Source organism: Ascaphus truei, chromosome 2, assembly GCF_040206685.1.
Source record: "Ascaphus truei isolate aAscTru1 chromosome 2, aAscTru1.hap1, whole genome shotgun sequence".
Classification (NCBI taxonomy): Eukaryota; Metazoa; Chordata; class Amphibia; order Anura; family Ascaphidae; genus Ascaphus; species Ascaphus truei.
In genome coordinates, this window is record NC_134484.1 from 98,607,543 (window position 1) to 98,632,164 (window position 24,622).

The window sequence follows — 24,622 nt, forward strand, 5'->3', positions numbered from 1 at the left end:
GGAGAAGTATAACATAAAGTGGCAGATAGCAACGGTTAATCCAATTCATTTTCGTTTCCCATGTGTCAGATTGTGCTACTCTTTCACATGCTAAACAGACCAGCTGTATACATACAAATTGTAACCTACAACATCTGCTGCCCTTTCATTAACCAGGCCAACCTTTGTCCTTAACTATGCTCCAACATCAGAGCAGGCAATTACTTTAATTGCAAAATAGCCACAATAAAACACAGGGTCTCTCCCACACTTATGTTGCTGTTTATTGCTGACATCTTACGATCACAGTAGGTCTGTAAACCAGTTGTAAACTGAAAATACAGAAAATAGTTTCCATCCCACTGTTTCCTCAACACTAATAGATTCTTTAGAAGATCTAGGAACACCTGCAACATATTTTAGGACCATGTACTACAATTCAGATCAAGATCTGTAGGAGGTTGGATATTGCAGTTAACATATTCTAGGCAGTAAAACAGGGTGAGAAGAGCAGAATGGTCCCTGCATACTTCTCATCCTGTTCAAGACCACACAGTGAGTAAGTCTCAAATCGTAACCCTTTGACTGCATGAGGCGTCTGCAACACTTGCTTTGCAATAGATTGCAGGTCGGTGACAGTGGAAGTGCCAAGAGGATTTCCATACACTGAGATGATAAGGAGCTAAAGGAAAATGTTACATCATATAGCAGCATTTATTAAAAATATACTGGCCACAGGATAGCTCTCATCACTGACATCTGTAAGAAAAATGAGGAACATCTTTTGATCTTCCATTGACTGCACTGTTATCAGTGAGAAAGTAGAAACCGTTTTATAGTTTTCAGGATGCAATTAGATGGACATAGTACCAGAAAACACCATTTTACATTAGTGTTAATAGCGTGGTTGGAAAAGGAAAAGTAGATAAATTGGTAAAAACTCTTCTCGCCATAAATACATCTTCATGGTGAAACACTGCAGTGTTTATTTCATAGCTTTTTACTCAAAGTACATTTTATCATTTCAGGCTACTAAACAAAAACTCTTACGGTCAAATGGTTTTGCACATTTTTTATAATCTCAATTTAAAGTGTTTTAAATAGTTTTTTGCCAATGGCCTTCCACTACCTATTTCCAGGACACATTATATCCCAGACCGTGAAAATGAACATGGCATGGAATGCCAATACTTTTATGACCCACAAAGAACAAGACCGGAAAGAATATTCTAGCTGTTCAACCCCAAATACGATCTAGCCTGCAACAAAATGCAACCGCAACAGCACTGATGATCACAGTGGGATCTTTTTGTGGCAACTGTTTTTGAAATTCCAGAAGTAAGAAGTGACACAGAATAAATACACAGAGCCTGTATTTTAGGCGCTGCTGCTTTGGTGAACTCAAAGCATTAGTAAATATTCCAATGCACAAGCAGATGAAGAAAGGTGTTGGCACTTGGAAGCAGATATTATACAGATACAGTAGTAAAAAAAGCCACCATGAAAAAGATTATCGAATTAAACGACGGAGATCTCGGTTCCTTATTGACGTACATTGGAATGACAAAAACTAAAGTAGAAAAATGATCGGAACAATTGTACATCAGTTTTACTTTTGTTACACTGAAGACAAAAACAAAGGCCCTTGTTCAAAAAGGAAGTGTGCCAGGCCTTGAAAATTGGGCCCTTGATATTTTGTGAAGAGAAAAGTATACAATAGAGAACTCAAATTCTTAAACTCATCAAATTCTTCTTCTAAAAAAAAAAAGAAGAGCTTAATAAAAAAGTACTCATTTTATTATGCAGTTTGAGAAAACAAATTATTAGAACAGCAACCACTTTCAATTCTTTTAAAATTCCAAAGAAATGTAGGTAGATGCCTTTAGATAAGAATAAAAGAAGAAATTGTGATATAGGGCCTCATGCAGAGAGCATCGTTATTTCAAAACTCGCCATTTTTTGTTCAATTTCCCTCAGAAAACGGCATAAAATGGCGAGTTGCGAAAAACGCGCCATTTTTTTATTTGTATGTTTAAAACTCGCCTCGCGGCTGGCGAGAACCTCAATCGCGCCATTTTTAAAACTCTCCGAATGCAGAGAGGTGCGAACGGCAAGTAGCGGCTGTTCGCGCCAAAAAAAGGCGCGATTCTCGCATTTTTGCCGCGCCACGAAAATATGGCAAGATGGCGCTCGCCGCCTATAGTAAAGGGGAAAAAAAAGGCGCGAATTTGTTTTTACACGTTTCTGAAGCGCGCATCTCGCCAATTTAAACTCGCCACACGCATCCATGTTAAACATAGCAGAATTCGCACTTTTCTGCATATGGAGAATAAAACTCTCCAAAAAAGCTACTTTTTATGAAATTCGCCATTTTTAAAATTCTATGCTCTCTGCATGAGGCCCATAATGTATATAAATGCTTGTTATTAAATTGCATCAACAAAAAAAATGTACATTTAAAAAAAAAAAAAAAAAAAAAAACCTAGAAGAAACGTGTGCTTTACAATGTATATCTGGGTTTTTAGCACCAGAGCTGCTTTAATCACTTACTTTTAGCGTTTGGAGTTCTCATTAAAAGCCTTTTGTTTTTTCTCTGATTTCTAGCTGGTCTGTAATCCGTCTCCCCACAGATGCACTCTTTATCTTTGCCTCCATAGCCTTTTGAGTTTATGCTTCGCGTTCTCTTCTTCGCAGAGCGAGTATCCGTGGACCCTTTGCACTTATGAATGCGAAGCTTTCCAGACACATCTTCAATACACTGCCACTTCTAAAAGGAATCACAAGTGTAGAGGTCAGATGAACGTAGAAACATTCCGTGTTTTTACGTTACTGTGGGGTTTTGCAACTATACATCAATTATCCTTTGTTAGTTCTGTTTAAGAAACTATTTTAGTATTTTATTCATTTTTAACATTGACAATTCTGGCATAAAATGGCATCAACTAAGAGATATGGCGCAGGCAATATAGAACCAAAAGTCACAACAAGAAACAGAACCCCAAGGAGAGCACTCAGTCACTATGAGTCACAGGTAAAGGTGAAATGAAGGTGTATGCTTGGTGAGGAATGTATATGTTAAAACACTTTATTAGGAGTGATTACTCAAATAAAATAGAACACTGTAGTGTCAGCTGGTGGTGACTCAAAAGTGAGCCAATATGACAGCGAATTAAAACCGGTCGGAAACAATGAAGGTAGCCTAAATACTGTCCCTGCTCAGTAGGTTGCAGGGTTATAGATAAAGGCTAAGGTATAGCAGCTATGAAATAGTCTACCTCAAACCTGTGGTCAGTGTGGGGTGGCCCCTAAGTATGTAACAAGGTACCACTAGTATAAATGGGGTGATCTCCTCCCAGATATAGTGACTGACCTATTGTGCGTAGTGTTGCACAGTTGGTAAACTGGATGGAGTGTGCTCTGTATGTGTAGATGTGCACAAAAATGGTCTCATAAATCAAATCTCATAATAAAATGTTGAAACTCGCGACAGAAGTAATGGGTTATCATATGATAACTGGAACAACAACAACATTGGCAACATCTGTACACTGCAATAGTGAAAGCTTATATATATATATATATATATATATATATATATATATATATATATATATATATATATGAGAGAAAAAACAAAAAACAGGCGCACTCATAGTGTAGTAAGGTTAACAAATTTATATATGGGACTGGTAAAATATGAACTGTTCACTCACAAACGGAGAATAATAAATCACATGTATGAGATAATACTTAATCGCCAGCATGTAGAATGGGACCTCGACTGCAACTCCGGATAGAAAGCCGTTTTAGTCACTGTGTTGGGGGGAATCCGTGACACCAATTCTTCCGTGTATCGAGGATAACCAGGCACCTCCTTGCTGTTCAGATGTCTCCCTCGCTGTAGAGGGCTTCCGGGTCAGCGTCTTCACTCATAATGCATGGAATGCATGGAAGGCTTCCGGGTCAGCGTCTTCACTCGTAGTGCATGGAATGCATGGAAGGCTTCCGGGTCAGCCTAAACACTGACGGTGGCTGCAGCATTGTCAGTGTTTAGGCTGACCCGGAAGCCTTCCATGCATGACGAGTGAAGACGCTGACCCGGAAGCCCTCTACAACGAGTGAGACACCTGAACAGCAAGGAGGTGCCTGGTTATCCTCGATACACGGAAGAATTGGTGTCACGGATTCCCCCCAACACAGTGACTAAAACGGCTTTCTATCCGGAGTTGCAGTCGAGGTCCCATTCTACATGCTGGCGATTGAGTATTATCTCATACATGTGATTTATTATTCTCCGTTTGTGAGTGAACAGTTCATATTTTACCAGTCCCATATATAAATTTGTTAACCTTACTACACTATGAGTGCGCCTGTTTTTTGTTTTTTTCTCCTTTAGATATCTTCAAGGGAGTGGTGTTCCCCCTAAACGGGCTGCAAAGACTCTGAAGGACAGTGTTCTGGGACTGGTTATTGTATCTTCTATCTTTATTTTATATTTATTTTTATGTGTATTTTTTATATATTTATTATTTTCATAAAATTATTGGTGTTTTATAGTTGCTACAATTTTTAATTTAATATACTCCTATTAGTATATGGTTCACCACTTCTTCACGACATAATTGGTCAGTTTTTTTCGTTTCCATTGGCGTCACTTCTAATTTTCTTTCCTTGGTCTATATATATATATATATATATATTTTTTTTTTTCTTTACTTATTCTAGCGTCCGTCATTAATTTTAGTTGAATATGTGGAATACCCAAGTCCCATTGATCATGGTATAGAACACAGTTCCTGCAGCATAATATGTTGGACATTTCATAAATTTTCCTTTCCAAAAACAAAGCGGCTATTACACAATGAAGTATGTAATTAAAGAGATATATATATATATATATATATATATATATATATATATATATATATATATATATATATATATTATATATTAGTACTTTACATGGAAAGGCAAAAAAAAAAAAGGTTGCTTTTACACACAAATAAATTAGAGAACCAAAACTTGTAGGTGCAAGAAAATATCTATTTTTGATAAACACTAAAATCCAGTGTAATTAAAGTGGTTGGGGTGGTTGAAATTTAATTACCCTAAATACAAACTTAGAAACTCTACATAACTTTAAAAATATTTGACGCAGGTCTACGGTAGGGAGCGGGGGCGCGAACATCCAGGCAGGGAAGACCGGGGGGTGGGGGGCGCAGCAGCAAAAGTTTGTGCTCCCCCGTTCTACATTATTTTAATTAGCATCTGAGTTTTATTCGCGTTTTAAAGAAACCAACTCTTTATAACCTGACCCAAGCTTAATCAGATCAATGTGAGTTTTTGCAGTACAGTATGTGTCAAGTAAACAGATGTCCAGTTAAGGATGGAGAAGAATGAATCATCTCAGGATTTTTCATACTTCACATTGCAAAATATTCCTACTATTGCTCACACAGGGCTTATTGAAAAGTCTGTTTTAACTATATAAGGGGCAGTATACCCATTGAATGAGCTTTACAGTTCACCTAACCTTGGCCCAGCTTTGTGAAAAAGAATCACAGAGTTTTGTTTGTAATTGTTTGATACTTCTTTGCTATACAAGAAAGGAACAAAGAAATACATATGTCTGAAAACATTTTACCCATTTTATGGTCTAAAAAGTAGAAAAATGATAGAACTTTGTGGGAGTTGGTCAATAATGGTAAGTAAGGGGAGCCGTGGTTTTGACCAGTCAAAGTGAACACCACTCAAGATATCCTTAGTGGCATTGCTAAGAATGTGGGAGTTACGTTCTATTTTCCCTAAGGAAGAGGGTATGTGGTGTCAGGTGGACATGTACATGTACAGTCATTTTCAGGGGATAAGTAACAAAAAAAGGTATTCTCTAAACATAGCATATAGCGATTTACAGTCTTACCATGTTTCACCTTTTTTCCTATTGGGATATATGCAACGTGTAGGTTTTATACTTTATATATCACTTGAATTTGTTAAGTGATGACTGTGAATACTTTCTGAGCTTTTGCACACAGACACACACACACACACACACACACAAAATAGGTCGTGCAAAAACCTAGAAACTATTCAATATATAATTTATATATACATTTTTTTTTATAGATTCCTATTTCTCTCCATTAAAAGCAGAATTCTGCCTGTCGCGTTCGCATTACGTGTCATGTTTAAGGTCGGAGCATTGTGCAAACTTGTGTTTTGGTAAATGATTGGTAGTTGGTTAAAGTGATCTGATACATGTGCTCTGGTTTTTCCTGTGTTTACATTAAAGCCGCCTCCATGTTGATCTTCTCAGTGGTAGACGGTATGTATTGAAAAAGAAAGCAGAAGGGGAATTGAGCTTCTTTGCTTCACTTCGCCCCTCTTACATGCACAAATCAACGAGTTGCAGGCCTCTTTGGCAGCAAAGGGGTAAACGGACTAAAGACAGTCAGGGCTATCTGATGAATCACAGTCACGATGAGACATAAGGGTTTGTCCGAGAACTGACTGCCAATATCTGGCTAACCATCTGACATGTCCACCTAGCAATCCCAGACGTGTGTGGTTTTACTCATATTCTGCAGCTGGCCATCGCCTAGAAGTTAACAAATGTATAGTTGGAAAGATGTTTATTTGATGAGAAAATCAGATGTCTGAGCCAAACCAGACAGCATTTCTTAAGCCTTATATCCTTTTCTCAGAATTATTAGGTAGCTTATTTCTTACCTATGTAGTGCTGCTTCCCCACCTTCTGGGAGCTTTACCCTGGCTACAGTCCTGTGTGGTGCTCGGTACCTATTTGGCTCAGGAGATGCTGAGAGTTCCGCGATGACATGGGGAAACAGGACAGGCTCATGGTGATCCATGATGTTCTTTCTTGGTGCCAGTGCCTCCAGCCATAGTGGGCTCCCGTAGAAATGAAGGTAATCCCCACCATGACAGTCTTTTATCCCCATACATCTGTCCAATAGATTGTGACTCAGCCAGATATATAAAAAGGGATGGTCTTTATTATGCAGCTACTGCTGATGTTTTTACAATGAATGCAATCAGTTGGCAGGATAGCTTCCAGGCTTCTGGATGGGAGCTTCACTGGAGTAGTGGAATGCACACAGCCCATGAGGGACTGAGCACGTCTTCCTCCCAGCTGGGAGGAGACTTGGCTTACATCCTCATCCCTCAAGGAGGAAGAGGGACTGCCTGAACTCCACCCAGTGAGGGCTGGGTTCATCTCTAATTTAGGACACCTCTAAAGTGCAAAAGGGGAGGGCACAGGCTCTGCATTGTTATTGGACAGATGCATACTCCCATGTCATCTCCACTTCTGCCACTCACAGTGGCTACAGGAGAGGGGGAAAGCTGTCACTGTCTGCAACTTACGTGACAGGGAAGGCAGAAAGATAGCTGGCCCAGCCACGGCTATTCCTAAAATGACTTTCATTATTGAGCAATAACAATAAAAGATGTTAAATAAAATGTAAATATGTACAGTATATATACATACAAGAGAAAGAAACTGAATTAATTAGTACAGTCTTGATTTTAGGACATAATTCTACATATGCCGCAGATACATTATTTTTTAATTAAGTTTAACGGCTTCTGAGCTCTTCCAAACATAATATAGCTGCAAGAAATAGACCTGGTGAATATTGAAATATGTCAATTAACATGTCTCATGCACAGTTAATGTTGCAAAACACACCAACAGTTTTGCTTTTGAAGATCTTGCCCGTCAAAGTCCTAGTTGCTATTTGTTGCAAAACCAGTCCACCAGGATACTGTACTTCATATTGCCGGTGGAACTCATGTTTATGCACTCAACATTCTGATTTGTAACTGGAGAACAAGAGGATGAATGCATAGGCCTATAAATTGTACCTGGCACACACACCTCAGTGGTGAACATTGCTATGTCATAGAATTGGGTGGCAAGCTGAAGGAATTTCCTTCCAAAATTCATCTAGTTATTAAAATAGAACAACTTTAGGCAACCAAGGGTTGTTTTTTTATTCAATAATAGGTTGCTTGGATACAAGAGATGTCATGGAATATTTGTATTTTTTTTAAGTTCATGCATGCTTCCCAAAATATGTAAAAAAAAAAAAAAAACCATCATTGAAAAATTGGGCAGAAGATTAAATAATAATATATATATATTATATATTATATATGCTTGAACTGAAGAAGAGAGGATAACTCTCGAAAGCTTGTCCTATGACATAAATTGTTAGTCCGATAAAAAAGGTATCACCTAATACTGAAGAACTCATTTATTCTGCACTATCGCAACTGGACTAACACGGCTATTTTCTGCTTTATATATATATAATAAAAAAATAAATAGATGATACCGTTCTGTGGCTAACGAAATGCTTTTATTTGTGCGAGCTTTCGAGATACACTGATCTCTTCTTCCGGCAATGTTACAATGAATGAAGCAAGCAAAGTATTAATATGTGTAAGAGAAAGCTGTGTGTGCATACATATAGCACAGTATGTACAGACATGGCCTTTAGCGCTCATGGGAAGAGAGTTCACTTGTGTCAGTAATGACTCATAAAATTTCGATCTCTGTTTAGGCCACCGTTAAGTGTCCCGAACAGTTGCATAAATTTGTATTCATAAAATTTGTACACATGAATACAAATTTATGCAACTGTTCGGGACACTTAACGGTGGCCTAAACAGAGATCGAAATTTTATGAGTCATTACTGACACAAGTGAACTCTCTTCCCATGAGCGCTAAAGGCCATGTCTGTACATACTGTGCTATATGTATGCACACACAGCTGTCTCTTACACATACTAATACTCCTTGTTTTTCCATCCCTATACACCAATAGGGACCACATAGTATCCACACACACTTCTAGTTATGCTACTATCTCTCACATTTCCACACCATTTATATTAACTCCCACTCCACACACCCCTTTTGTAAAGCACTGTATACACTGTGGGCTCTCCATTCATTTATATTCACACAGATACACACACACAAACTCTTACATCACTTACTTTCAGGAACCATTTAACACCTCTAGCCATAAATCTCATCCACACCGGGGAAGGACAAGCACAGATAACATTCCAAGAGACACTGTTTTTAAGTATACCCTTTGCTTGCTTCATTCATTGTAACATTGCCGGAAGAAGAAATCAGTGTATCTCGAAAGCTCGCACAAATAAAAGCATTTCGTTAGCCACAGAACGGTATCGTCTAATTATTTTTTGATTATTGAAGCTCGGCTAACACGGTACTGATACTTCTACATATCTATATATATCTATATATATCTATATATATCTATATATTGAATATGAAGTAGTGCCTTAAAAGGAGTTATGGTAGGCGATCATTTTAAATCGCAATAAAGTTTTTTTTTTTTTTTCAAAGACTGATATTACGAGCCCGATTTACAGATTAGATGCAATTGGAAAAATATAGGAGGCGTTAAAATGTTAGCACTGCGTCAGTGCCATTTCTGGAATTAGTAGTCGTTTTAGAGGTTTACGTGCAACAGAGTCGTTACTCCACTGTCATAGTCAACTCTAAAATCACGCTCCATGTCTAAATCTGTATAATAATGTACAATAATGTAATAATGTCGATGTAACCCCGGACCACGCTGGTGTTCCGTTTCCCCGCTTACCTCCGCTGCAGCGGGGAACTGGCTGGCAGGCGGGAGGAGGCTGTGAGGGGCGAGAACATCGGGGTTGTCGGCTAGGGTGCCGCCATTTTGCGCGAGTTCGCGCATGCGCAGAGTGGGCGCCGGCGGCCATTACAAGTCGCGCATGCGCAGGAGCTAGCGCGACTGAAAGCGTATCGCACAGCAGATGCTAATGCCAATTATTGACTATGGAGACATAGTATATGGCTCGGCACCTCAAATCCACCTTAGCAAACTTGACACCCTCTACAATTCAATTTGTCGTTTTGTTCTCCAATGCAACTACAATACACATCACTGCGAAATGCTCAAAGAACTAGATTGGTCAACACTAGAGTCTAGGCGCAAAGTTCACCTTTCCTGTCTTGCCTTTAAATTCTTTATGGGCAAGCTACCCAGCTACCTGAACAAGCTCCTCACCCCTACCACTTGCAGCACTTATCACCTGAGATCAGACTCCAAAAGACTGTTCATGGTCCCAAGGCTCAACAAAGTATCCGGACGTTCCTCCTTCTCCTACCGTGCACCACAAAACTGGAACAACCTACCAGAGACCCTCACATCCACCACCAGTTTAGGTTCTTTCAAATCTAAAAGTCTCACATTTTAACCTGGTCTGTAACTGTTTCATACGCTCATAATATATATTTTCTTTAACTGTGCACGCAATGTCTTGTATATAATGTATACCCTGTTCATTTATGTAACTGTACTTGTAACCATGTATTATTTGTTTTACTCTGTGCCCAGGACATACTTGAAAACGAGAGGTAACTCTCAATGTATTACTTCCTGGTAAAATATTTTATAAATAAATAAATAAATAAATAAATGACAGGCAGGGAAGGTTCTGCGGAGACTACAGCCCCCAGCAGGCATAGGGGCATGTAGCCACATGACGCCAGGGAGCCAATCGGAAGGCCAGATTCCCCTGCTTCCAGAGAGATACATTTTGCTCGCCGTGAGGAGCACGCCAGTCTAGACCGGGACCTGAATGGTGCAGGTAGGGTCCACGAAGCTGTGCTCCTGGAACTAGGTCAGACGTTGTCCCCAAGGGCCCAGTTAATCCCCCTGAGACACAGTAGAAGAACTTATTTGTAATTGCTGTAGGGAAGGCCTTAAGATAGGGATCTTTCTCATCATAGCATTAGTGTGAGAGATGCTAAAGGACACTGCCTGAAGGAGAGTGCAGCTTGCTACCCGAGAGCAGATCAGGACTCCATATCAGAGACTGCTTGTAAGGTGCCATCCGGCTGGAGGCCCCGTCAGAGAAGTCAGCCGGAGGATCTACTCAAGAGATCAGTGTCAGACCGTGCCGTGGAACCACGTCGCAGGTCTACCCAGCGCTGCTGTTTATCCAAAGACCAGGGAGGCATTTCAAAGTGCACCACCGGGCCCCAACACAGGGAAGCGTGCTATCCCCTCACACACTTTGAGAGAGAGAACTCAGTGGTTAAGTGTCATTAGACATTCAGTGTTTGGGGACATTCACATGGACTGTGTATTATTGAGTTATATGCTGGGGTTGCGTTACTGTGTCATGATATGGTACATGCATTATATGAGAGTTAGTAAATACTGTCCTTATACAAATGTGTGTATTTACTGTGCATGTTGGCTCCGGTGAGAGAATACTCCCACCACGCTGGGATCCCTTACCGGTGGAGGCACTGCACCGTGTAATAAGTGTATCCCAGGCTCCCAGTGGCGGAGGCTCAGGCCTCCTGTTAGCCACACAGGTAAAAGCAGCACGGGTACCAGTAGTTTCAGTACCCAGGGGGTACAGGGGCTACATCTATTGCAAACATTATGTCGTTTACTTTTCTAGTATACTATTTTCCTACTATCCATTCCAATATTTACTAAATAACAATGTCACAAAAGATTGATGCAGAAGGAAGAATGATTTGTGGTTAATAAATGTTCAGCATCTTTCCATTACTTCAGTTAAGAGGCTCAAGTATACGTCTAGTCTTTTAAAGCCATTTTAGCATTCTGTTGTACCCGATTTTACAGACCTGCGTGTTTACATTCAAACATCACTGCTTATCTCAAAAGTGATTTTAATGTAGTTGACCACACAATAATGAGACTATTGTTGTGGAATAAGGGGTGATTGGCAGACGTACTTGGTAAAACCTGTGTTAAAAAAAAAAAAAACTATACTCGTACACACAAATTAAACAGTTGCTCTCTAAGAAACCTAAATGCCCCAGGGAGGTAAATCAAAGAAGGGCTTTCAGCAAGGATTGATGTTGCGGCAAACATGGGCAGATATCTTTACTCAACAGAGATCATGTTTATAGTTTATGCAAACAAAAAAAAATGCCCCGCATTCACTTTCACAGAGATTAACAACTAATCAGTTGTGTGGCAAATAGGAAATTCTTTCCAGGCGATTTGCACTCAGCAATAAGCTTACTATTGGTTCACTGGAATGCAATCCTAGGTTAATCTGCAAAAGAATGTATTTTATAAGAGCTGAAAGTAAAGCCTTCAATGCAAATAATGGTAGATGTCAGAGGATACAACCTCTTAAAATTAGATGCTGATGATAGCAATCCTATGTAATAGGTGATGTATGTTTTTTGCATATTGTAACTGGGGGCGATACTCCTAAAATCTAAAGAACTTGATTTGCAAGTGAATAATTATGGCTACATTAAGATACTGAAGAGTAAGAAGTCAGCACTCAAGTGGTCTTAATTAAAAAAGTATCCAAAGGATTTATGTAAATAAAGATCAACGTTTCGGTCCGCTTGCGGGCCTTTCTCAAGACATTAAGATACTAACAGTATATTAAATGTTTTTGGACAGCATGTCATGCATTAAAAAAATGTATAATAATAATAATAATCATCTTCAACCCCTGTGTAACAGAGGACTTATCACTGTTTGAGAGAAACTGCCTCTAAATGCAGCAATGTGCTGGTTAATTGCACACAGGCAATCAACCAGACTCCACCTGGCTGATTAGGACTCTTAGAAAAAGTCTGATGTGAGAAAAAGGAGAGGGATTCCTTAGCTCACAATTGGGCTGACAGAGGAAAGCAGAGAAGCCTGCACATAGACACTGTCTTGAGCACAAAAGAACCTGGCAGAGACTGACATGGAGGGCCACCTGCTTAAGGTACTTCCTGAGACTTTCGGGTGATAGGCTGGTAATGAGAATATCCTTCTAGTCCTGTTGATAGTGTCTGGGGAAGTAAGTTAGCCCTTACAAAGGAATAGGGGTATGTTATTTTGTGGATTTTGTATGTTTTGCCTGGATAAAGGAAGAGAGATGGAAGACAGGGCACACGGATTTGAAAAAAATGCAAATATTTATTTAAGCTAGCACGACGTTTCGACCACAATGGTCTTTATCAAGTGCAAAAAAATGGCTAAATGAACAAATCACAAATGATCCCTTAAATAGCACCCACAATACCCACAATGCTCACTGAAAAATCAACCTTGATATAACACATGTGTATGGCTGCCACTATGTCAATCAATGGGTACAGGGTGGGTGGTTAGGCCTCCCGGGTGGCTAGCAGGTGACGGGGGTTAACCCCTTAATTACGATAGCGGTTATTAACTGCTAAGGTGATAAAGGGGATAGGGGCCATTAGATTGTTTTTTTAATGTATTGTTGCTGGCATCGGAGGACATGGCCCTGCAGTATGCCGACGAGGACACCCTTTATGATGGCAGGGGTAAGTAGAATGGTTTTTATTTACTTTATGCTGCCTGGCTAATGTTTGTTTTAATAATGGGCAAATGAACCATTATCCATATCTGGATAATAGTAATTTTGCCCATTACTGTACTTATTGAAATGTATGCCCATTTTATTTTTTTACAACAGGATTGGTACCGCAGGCCAGCGGGGACCCACGGGGAACACCCGAGGGCTCCCAGGCACCCACCGAGGGCCCCCAGACACCTGTGGGAACCATCCGGGGATCCCCTAAGGGGCCCCCGGTGACAACCTGAGGACCCCCAGACACCCACGGGAACCCCGTTGGGGCCCCCGGACACCCGCGGAGACACCTGGAGGCCAACAGACACCCGCGAGGACCGCCACAGGCCTCTGGTATGAATCCTATGTATAAAAAAAATAAATGATAGTTTTATGTGGGGGCACAGGGGGTGGGTTGTGTATTGGTGATTATAACATATTGTAATGTTTATTGGGGCAGAGGGGGTGAGTGAAGGGCCAAGTACCCGATGGCGATAAGTGACTTATCGGAGCTTCGTGCATAGGCCCCTTAGTGTCACCAGCAAAGATGGAGACTTTGCTCTCTATGACAAATTCAAGGTATGAGTTAAATAACATGTTTAGCCCAACTCACAATTTTAGCCCAACCTGAAAAAGTTCAATTTACGACAACCCTCTGTTGTCTATCCTTCAACCAGTTTTTAATCCAGATGCAAAGATTTTTTTTTACTGGATCCAATTGTAAGGAATCGGGGAACCTGTCCCTTGCGGCGTGTTCCCTCCTTACCTCCTGCTGCACAGCATCCCGCTGCAAGTGATCCAAGAGCACGTCCTACGTGGCGTGCTTCCTCCTTGCCTTCTGCTGTACAGCCTCCCACGCACTTTACAAAACGCGCGCGCCCACGCAGGGCTTTCACAGTTCCTACGGAGCTTGGCTCCGCCCCTCCGCTTGTGCCGCATAGCGCACACACGTGAAGCGTGAGCACCGCTCCCCAGCTGCGCGTCAACTCTGATATCGCCTCACCGTCTTCCTGCTTCTCACAGCTTATCCCTGCCTCCACAGAGGCCCTCCTCCGCTCCACCCCCTTCTCTCATTGGACTCCTGTCTCCATATATGCTCAGCTCTCTCACTTCCTCTTTGGCTGAGCATTGTTATTGGTAGCCTTGTGTTGCTTGCCTCCTTGTGTACCGACCCGGCTAGACTTTGGACCCTGCTCTGGATTATTGACCCCGGCTTGCCTCAGACCATCTGACCTTCTCCATTCCTGACCACGGACTCGGACTAGCCTCCTGGCACCTACCCACGACCTTGGCAAGTATCACAACTAACCCATTCTCTCCAACCCAGACCCGGTGATCTTGACTATCCACCCTCCAGGCGTGCCTCCACTGCTGTGGGTGCGTAGTTCTATACTTTCCCACCTCAATACCGGGGTCCCGCCTTGTTCGTGGTGAGCGCAAGCGTTACACCAATTCACCTATACATCAACCAATGTCTTACCCATTCTACCACTCAAGTCCAATTCCAAGCATTGCAACTTCTTTATAGGTGTTGGATGTGGAATAATGTCAAAGGCTTTATATGTAAGATACTGCTCTTCGTTGATCCAATACCTTATTAACACAGTCAAAAAAACTCAATTAGGTTTGTTTGACATGATGTCTCTCCAGTAAACCCATGCTGCCTAAGATCTTATAAGTTGCTTTTAGACAGTCAACAATTGAATCTTTCAGCGATGTTTCTATGAAGTTTTCCACTTCTGACATCAGGCTCACTGGTCTGTAGTTATTTGCCGTTTTCCTACTTCCACGAAGTGGGAGAACGCTTTTGTTCATCACAAAATTGTTTAAAAAAAGACAACTCATACACACACACACACACACACACACACACAATCATAACAACACTGAAAAATGTATTCATTTAATATGTACCACCACCAGTGTATTGGTCCGAGAATGACATATCAATAAAATAAGCATTGTGAGTAGCTAGCTGCTACAGCATATGCCTCTTATTTCATTATAATTATAAATGATACAAGAAGCAGGAGCAGGCTCACAGGCAAAGAGACAGCCAAAACTGAAGAGATCAATCACATTTCTACTTATCACTATATAGAACAACATACTGGGTTGCAGGCCCCTCCCTCTGAGAGCAAAGGGGTTAAAGATACAATGCATTTTAATAAAGGTACAGCCTGTGAATAAGGCATTTGCTTCTCACCTGTCCTGGTTGCTCACATGCAGTCTGGTATCTTGCCTGCTGGCATAACTCTTTCACACGCTCATATTTTGGTAAGTGATTAGACTGGGGTGTATTTTTGCTGGGCTCCTCTTTTTTCCGCATAAATTTTCTTTTAGGGCAAAAATGTGAAAATCGTGAGGAAAAAATACTTGTTAAAAAAAACAAAAAAAAAAAACACAATCTATCATTTTTGATGAGTAAGAGTGCAATTAAATCCAATAAAAAAAATTAGCTTTGAGACACATGCTGTTCTGTACACAATTATATTAAGATAAAGAGTGGTTTTATACACAATTTAGAAACCAGTCTTCCTATCTGGCCTAAATATAACCAATAAAATTGAGGGCCAAAGTTAAAAGCATTCCTCATTTCTCCCACCGTGGTTCCATGTCCCAATAAAGTCTTTCTACTATCCCATTGCAGAGTTGTCCAAATATACGCTGATATTCATTGAATCTTAAAAATAAAATATTTCCAGTCCCCTTTAAATGAAATGCATTTGTTCTCCTAAAGACTCTTTAAAATGTATGTTATGGAATGGAATGAAGCCATATCCGAATTTCGTTAGGATGGCGCACGCAACTCACGGTCACCATGTTTTGGAAGCGAGGGTGAGAAACCTTCTGTTGTACGCTACAAGTACGTTTACTTTATCTGGGGAAATCCTTTCACACCAAATACTTTGCCTTCCTTTTTCTCTCTCTGTGATACAGTACGGTCAATTGGATGATGACCCAGACAATGAAATTCAATATTATAAGCGCTGCATTTCTACAACTCTACTGTTGCAACTTTTCTACTGTAAATCTGTTTGGGGGCTATTCATTAAACTGTGATGGAACCGATCATGGCACAATCGCACTCAACTCTCTGACTTCAATGGGAGTTTCCATGAGATGGTATCCTGACTGGCACCACCACAATTTAATAAATAACACCCTTTGTCTCATAGATCAGGGGTGCTCAACTCCAGTACTCAAGTCCCCAACAGGTCAGGTTTTCAGGATATCCCTTCTTCAGCACACGTAGCTCAATCAGTCCCTGCTACAGCACAGGTAGATCAGAGGCTCAGTCTTTGACTGTGCTACCTGTGCTGAAGCAGGGATAACCTGAAAACCTGACGTGTTGGGGACTTGAGGACTGGAGTCGAGCACCCCTGTCCTAGATAATACATTTATTGAAGAGGCCACGTCGCAGCCTTCTTTCTATGAACATTTCAGCCATATGGGAATAGGACGAAGGTAACAAGACCCTGTGGCACTGATATTCTCGGACTGTGAGGTTTTACTCAGAAGTGAGTTGTAATAATTCATTTTGAAATCACACATGTTTACATTGTTTCTACATATTAAACGAATCATAGTATTTGTAAGTGAAAAGGATTTTGCTTCTTACCCTCTTTCCACGAGGAACGTATCTCGCCAAACTTTGCTCTTCCTGTTTGTTCGAAACCTGTAATAAAAGCAAGACACAATAATACTGTTAAGCATTGTTTTTGAAGCATTGATTGACAAACAAACTTTACTGCATGTCACACAAAACAAACTCCAAATTGCCTGGGGATCTATGGTAAGTAAGTGACAATATTTTGATTCCCACATTCTAGATGTAAAGCTTTTAATCTAGATTAGAATTTATTTATTTTTTACAAAGGGGATTTTAATACACTGCTGGCTTTTACACAAGCAGCATCCTGTGTGGGGTGTTTCACCATTAATTGCTCAAATTATCTTAAGCACAGAATATTTGTATCTTTATTATTATTTCTCCGATTAACCCCATTGCTTCCCCATGGTCTTTCAAAACACAGCTAGATGCTAGTATGGTAACAAATGGGTTAGAAACAGATGGCACTGCAGTGATTATGGTGCAGTCTTTCACGTGAGGCATCTGGAATTTACATCATTCAGAGATTTCAAGCCTCATCTTAGAAAGCAGCAGTGCAGTTACTTTTATACTGAGGGTTTTTGTTTTTGACACAATGTATATATTAAGGTTTTGTTTACATTTAGAATTAACACAGTTTCACTATATTTAAATTGAAAGTTAATACGTTTCTACACTTTGTTTGATCACGTTTTCCTAGAACGGTTGATAGAGAGATGGACTGAGTATGTCTGCTGAATCAGCAGTACTTGTGAACACATTTTAGCTTAACAGTGGTTACATTTGCATTGTCCTCCAATGCAACTACAACACACATCACTGCGAAATGTTCAAATAACTAGATTGGTCATCACTTGAGTCTAGGCGCAAAGTTCATCTTTCCTGTCGCCTTCAAATACTTTCTGGGCAAGCTACCCGCCTATCTGAACAAGCTCCTCACCCCTACCACATGCAGCACTTATCATCTGAGATCTGACTCCAAAAGACTGTTCATGGTCCCAAGGTTCAACAAAGTATCCGGACATTCCTCCTTCTCTTACTGTGCACCCCACAGCTGGAACAACCTACCGGAGACTCTCACAGCCACCATCAGTCTAAGGCTGTCTCACATTTTAATCTGGTCTGTAACTGTTTCATACGCCCATAATATATATTTTCTTTAACTGTGCACGCAATGTCTTGTATATAATGTATACCCTGTCCATTTATGTAACTGTACTTGTAACCAAGTATTATTTGTTTTACTCTGTGCCCAGGACATACTTGAAAACGAGAGGTAACTCTCAATGTATTACTTCCTGGTAAAATATTTTATATATAAATAAGTTCTTTCAAAACTAAAGCTGTCTCACATTTTAACCTGGTCTGTAACTGCTACATATGCCTATAATATTTATTATTTTTAACTGTGCATACACTGTCTTTTATATCAAAGGAGCGCAATCTTTTTCCCCTGAGCTGTTCCCCTCTCCGCGCCCCCCCCCCCCTTACCTTGGCTCCAGCGTCATGATGCTGTAGCAATGTGACATCACGTGACCTCGCGGCGTCCCCAGGAGCAAGGCAAGTGCAGTTTACAGAGGCCTTCGCCGCTTCCCCGGCACTTAATTTAAGTGGCTTCGGGAAGCGTGCAGGGCCTCTGTAAACCCCACACCCCCCGCAGACAATCTCGCGCCCGTCCCCCAGTTTGCGCACCGCTATTTTATATAATGTATAACCCTGTTCACTTAATGTAACTATGTATTTGTAACCATGTATTATTTGTCATCATAACTCTATGCCCAGGACATACTTGAAAACGAGAGGTAACTCTCAATGTATTACTTCCTGGTAAAACATTTTATAAATAAATTAACTTGCCTAAAAAGTCTGAATTCGACAACAACCATACATTTAAAGTTAACTGGCTCCTTAGGCAGTGAAGATATTCAGAGAAAGACAATAACCTACCTGTTTCCTGGTCTTTCGGTGTCCATCAAACTCAAAACCGATTTGCCATCCATATCAGGTGGCGTGTCCAGTCCAGCAATATCCAAAATAGTTGGAGCAAGATCTATATTCAACACAAGCTGAGGCACTCTGCATAAACCACACAGAAATTGCATTACAATACATCATAAATCGTGCTATACTAGATTATTTTGTTACGTCACATACTGTATGCAATACAATTTCAATGCAATGAGTACAGAAAGATTCCTCGCTCTGCTTACTCACACCGTAGTGATGGACAGGAGGATTATATGTGTTACAGCAGGTTTACATTCAGGAAACATTTCTAATTAGATCAAAACGTGCTGTACGTTTACCTTTTTATGTCCTATGCAAAACTAAAAGGGTTTTAATGTTAACATACGTTGACATAAATTTGCATACACGTATTCACAAAGAAGCATTTTGAAGACTTAGGAAAGTTCCAATGGAAAGAATGCATCATGTATATATTTTATATTTTTTACTATATAATAAGAAAGCAAATCTAAACAAACTCAATATTTTAGGCCTATATTTAGTGGGTTGAAGCAATGAGGTTGAGGTTGTTGCGAGTATACACGCTGCCTTGAGGCATCATGCACTATGCAAAGTACCTACCAAATTTGTCAGAAACAAACAAGCAACTAAAAAGCAAGTCTACACTTCAAGAATTCCAAATTCTCACATCTCATCACCTCAGCTACTCAATGGAGAAAGTCTCCCATTGCTCAAGAGGTCAAGGAATGGGAACATCGTCCAATCATTCAAGTTTGAATCCTGTACGTTTAAAGATCATAGTGTCTTTACTAGGAGTATTTGACATGGCCAGATCGAGTGCTACAGTATGTGACAATTAAGCTGAAAGCAGCCAAGTAAATAACAAAGTTGTGTGGCAACCTGTGCTTCTGCTGGGGCCTGATTCATTTTGCAAAATAATGTGTTGCTAGGTAAGCTGGAAACTTAAAATGGGTCCAAAAATGGGCAAAACAGCAAATCTGCATTGGAAAAATCTGTGAGTTGTACTTGAACAGTTTGGTTACCATGAAGTAACTACACATGTAGTTGCCACATTAACACTCCAGATAATTACTGGATGGTAACAAAACTGTGTTGCTTGAATTAATCCATTCCATATTTCTGAAGCGCTGTATATAAAACCCTGCACACATTGTGCCAGGATAAACGGTTTAAAGAACTGTAGAGTTTACATTTGTTGTTCTTCCTAGGCCCTTTCCAGAAATACAAAGATTTGCACTGTCCAAACAAGTTACTGTAACAGACGAAATCCAGGACGGTGATTTTAAAAGAGAACAACATGTATTTGGAAGAATATTAGAGCTACAACAGCTGTACTCCAGACAGAAAAGAACGTACACTAATCCTGGCTCCACATTTGGCCCACGAACAAAGAAAGGAACTCGAATATCAAAGTCATATGGCATTGACTTGCCCTTCACCAGTCCAAACTGCCCTATGTGGTAGCCATGGTCAGCTGTGTAGATGAGGTAGGTGTTATCCAGTTCTCCAGTTTCAACCAGCATATTATACAGCTGAAAAAAAACAACCAATTTTGAATATATTAAGTTTGTTGGAGCCTGCAATTTTCACAATCCCACTGTAGACTTATTCTGTTTACACAAATATGTACTCTTACACTTTAAACAATATACCTCTACTTTTGTCAACTGAAAGATTGTCATTTTTCTTCATGGCTCTCGATAAAAAGCATACATTCTATATAATAAACGGCTAAAATAATTACTCTGATTATACCACCATGGTCATAGTCCTTCATTTTTCTTAAAGAGCATTATTCTTCAGGTAGCATCTTCAAATTGTAAGGGGAAAAAAATAAATAAACACTTTATCCTGAGATTCAATTAAGAGCTTAGACAAAAACAATATTTCATCTACATTTACTGGAACCACGTTTTCCAATTGCAATGTTAAATATTAATTCACTCGAAAAAGTGAGAGTGGTTGTAGGTTTAAGGCCCGACAAGTGACAAGTAATATGTGAAAAAGTGCCATTGAGAAAGATGCCAACTCAAAATTAGGACTCTTCAGTAGTTTAGTGTCAGTTTATGCCCTGGAATATATTACGTTATCATAATTTGAGAGTAGATGAAGCAAAACATGAGATACGATAAAGCGAAAACCAGTTAACACACTTACAGACTTGTTCTACTCCGAAGTTGACATTTGGGACGTTTTCAGAGAAAAATCTCCATTGACTTCCCGTTTAACTCAATGGGGATTTTCGACCGAAAACAGCTATTTCTGCAAACAAAGTAACGCCCATTAGATTGGGTTTTGTTCTTTCAAATATATGTTTGATGTGCAGTGCAGTCCATTCAGCTTTTTGTGCTGCTGTTATAAAACCATACATAGTTTGCCACAAAAACACATTGTTACTCAATAGATGCAAAATGAAAGCGATAAAATGACTTTCATAAGGAATAAACTAAAACCCACAGGGGCCTATTCATTCTAACTGCTTCTCGCTGCATTCAATAAGAATGATAAACGTAGAAACGTTGCTACAAGAGGGTTAAAAAAAAATTAATCTGCATACACTTTTTTGTCATCTGGCATAATTTTAACATTCATGGCCAGGGAAATCACTCAAAAAGTGCAGACTCACTCAACTCAACTGATGACAGAAATATGATTAAAAGATTAAAAGTAGATGATTGATGCTTTAAAAAAAAAATAAAAACACAGATTAGCGTAATTATTTGAACATTAATTTTTCATGATTTAACATGCAACTGTTGGTGAAGTGTATTACTTCACGTTAATAATGGGTTGTAGTTGAAAATGAAAAAAAATTATGACGTGTCAGTCATCACCTAACTTTAGCTTACTAAATACATCCCTGGCATTGGTTCAATGTGTTCATATGTGAGACTGCACCTTTAAACCTTCTGGGCAACACTGAAAGTGTTTTTTGTTTTGTTGTGGTTTTGTTTTTCGAATAGTATTCTTGCTAATTAAATACATAGGCAAACTATGAATCAAATCCTATATCGCCATTTATAGAATAGCATGTGCATACTTACATTTATCGAGATTTGCTCGTTAACGAACCAAATTTGCGTATCACGTGGATTTGAAAAGCCAAAATGAAATCCATATCTAAAATTCACTTATGGCATGGTTTAGACGTGCAGAGAATATCTGTTACGGAGATACACTATGTCGCCTATTAAATCTCAAAAAGTCAATTGTCGCCCTTTAAGGAGCAGACTCCACCTACTCACGCCACTTTATTCCCTAAAAATACTGCGCTTATTTTTCATTCGCCTTTCAGAAAACTGAATAAGCCAAACATCCGCATTGTTTTCATACATTTAAAAGCTCCTTACAGGTTATGGAACCCCAGAGCGACAGAGAGATTTAATAATTAACCCTTTCAATGCCTGATGGTAGTACTTGGTAAAATGATTATGGTTAACGCGTCAATTGCCACACCACCACACCCCCCCCACTTTTTTTTTTCCTTCCAATGTGCGAACCTGGGGTTTTCCCGAACTGCACTAATTCAGCTCTTGTCAAACCCCAGTTCCCGAGATACCGATTCGTGAAGTTACAAGCATCACTTCCTGATTTTTGAAAAGGCTGGGCAATAGGAAGCAATCCTATTGGCAATGCAATTTAGTAGTCGTTTTGTTACCTCTAGTGACTTTTAACCACGGTAACCACCAATTTTGTATGAATTTGTGCTGCACTGAAAATTAATTGTAATGCTTTTTTTTACACACAAGAGTGAAAAGATCCCATCTTTGAGTGGCAAATATGAATACGGTTCACTTACATCGTGGGATTTTAAATGTGGATCTTACCTGTTCCATAGAGTCATCAACGGACATAAGAGTTTGTAACCTCTTCCTATGCAGGACATTAGTGAATTCCATGTGTATAGGCAGCATGGCTCCAGTGTACTGCATAATCCAGTGTTTGTCCATGCTTGGTGCATAGTTATAGCTGGGAGTTCTGAAAGAAAAAGACAAATTACAACATAACCCAACATGCATTTTTAATCACCTCTAGTGGTTAAGGCATGCAAACTAACATTAACGTCCTTCGAAAGCAAACACTTTTGTATTTCTAGCTTGACACGACTTTAATAGCTTGGCACAGAAATATTAATAAAAAAAATTAATGTAGCCATGATTTGTATATCTCACGAAAGCAGGCAAGCCTAGAAAGTTACATAACCAATTCCATTAGACCAATGTTCAGTCATTAGGTTGATGAATAAGATTAAAACTTCAAAGTTGTAAAGCTACCTGTTTAAACCATTTCTCTAGGGTAAATTTTGATTGTGAAATGTAAAATAGAATATTTATGCAGACCATACTGTGTGTGTGTGTGTGTGTGTGTGTGTGTGTGTGTGTGTGTGTGTGTGTATATATATATATACACACATACACACACAGCTCAACCCCCTTATAACACTGTGCTTGGGATCCAAAGAATCACATCGCGCTATAAGCGGATCGCGTTAGAAATAATGTACAATTGTATGCATTGTGCAATAAAGTATTTAAAATACCAATAATTGTGTTGTAAAGTATTTCTAAATACGAAAATTGGGAGCCACGCTTGCATCACGTTATAAACGGATTCGCGTTTTTAACGGATCGCGTTCTAATGGGGTTGAGCTGCATATATAAATATATATATATATATATATATATATATATATATATATATATACATATATATATATACGTATATATATATATATATATATATATATATATATATATATATATATACGTATATATATATACGTATATATATATATATATATATATATATATATATATATAAAACATAATACTGAGTTAAGTTATGGTGAGTAAAAAAAGTGACAAAAACCCTCCACAGCCTCTCTTGCATTCCCAGTAAAATCAACCCCACACTGATGAGACCCATCAAGGTCGAAATGGCTGTCTGTGGGTGGTTTTCTGGGTATGCACCTTAACCCTGGCTGTGCTCAAAGCTGTGACCATGCAGCAAGCTTAAGCCTATAGGGAACCATGTTAAAAATGGTTATTGAGGCAAAAAGTGACACTGTGTGCTCATTTGCATGTCATTTCCCAGAATCCCTTGCTGCAGTGGAAGTGCTGTATGCTGGGTGATAATGGGGAAAGGCGGGGTTGCAGACCTGCCTAAGACATGCAGATGAGCATACAGTTATATTTGCATATATATATATATATATATATATATATATATATATATATATATATATATATATATATACACACACACACACAAATAATATATATATATATATATATATATATATATATATATATATATATATATATATATACACAAACACACACACACACACACACACACATATATACATATATATATATATATATATATATATACACACACACACACACACACGTGTGAAAAAGAAAAGTACACCCTCTTTGAATTCTATGGTTTTACATATCAGGACATAATAACAATCATCTGTTCCTTAGCAGGTCTAAAAATTAGGTAAATACAACCTCAGATGAACAAAAACACATGACATATTGCACCGTGCCATGCTTTATTTAACAAAAATAAAGCCAAAATGGAGAAACTATGTGTGAAAAACTAAGTACACCTTATGATTCAATAGCTTG

At 39.3% G+C, this 24,622-nt stretch overlaps 1 protein-coding gene across 6 annotated transcripts in view; it reads right to left on the reverse strand.

The window, feature by feature from the left end:
- The window catches only part of SULF1 (sulfatase 1), a 156,458-nt gene that overhangs the window by 19,986 nt on the left and 111,850 nt on the right, over positions 1-24,622 (reverse strand). For all 6 annotated transcript variants that reach the window (XM_075583736.1, XM_075583731.1, XM_075583733.1 and 3 more), the window contains 6 exons: positions 22,811-22,961; positions 20,340-20,515; positions 18,942-19,070; positions 17,004-17,060; positions 15,588-15,717; positions 2,530-2,746 (listed from right to left, as the gene is read on the reverse strand). In XM_075583736.1, the coding sequence (XP_075439851.1) occupies positions 2,530-2,746; positions 15,588-15,717; positions 17,004-17,060; positions 18,942-19,070; positions 20,340-20,515; positions 22,811-22,961 (860 nt within the window). The remainder of the gene's footprint in view (positions 1-2,529; positions 2,747-15,587; positions 15,718-17,003; positions 17,061-18,941; positions 19,071-20,339; positions 20,516-22,810; positions 22,962-24,622) is intronic.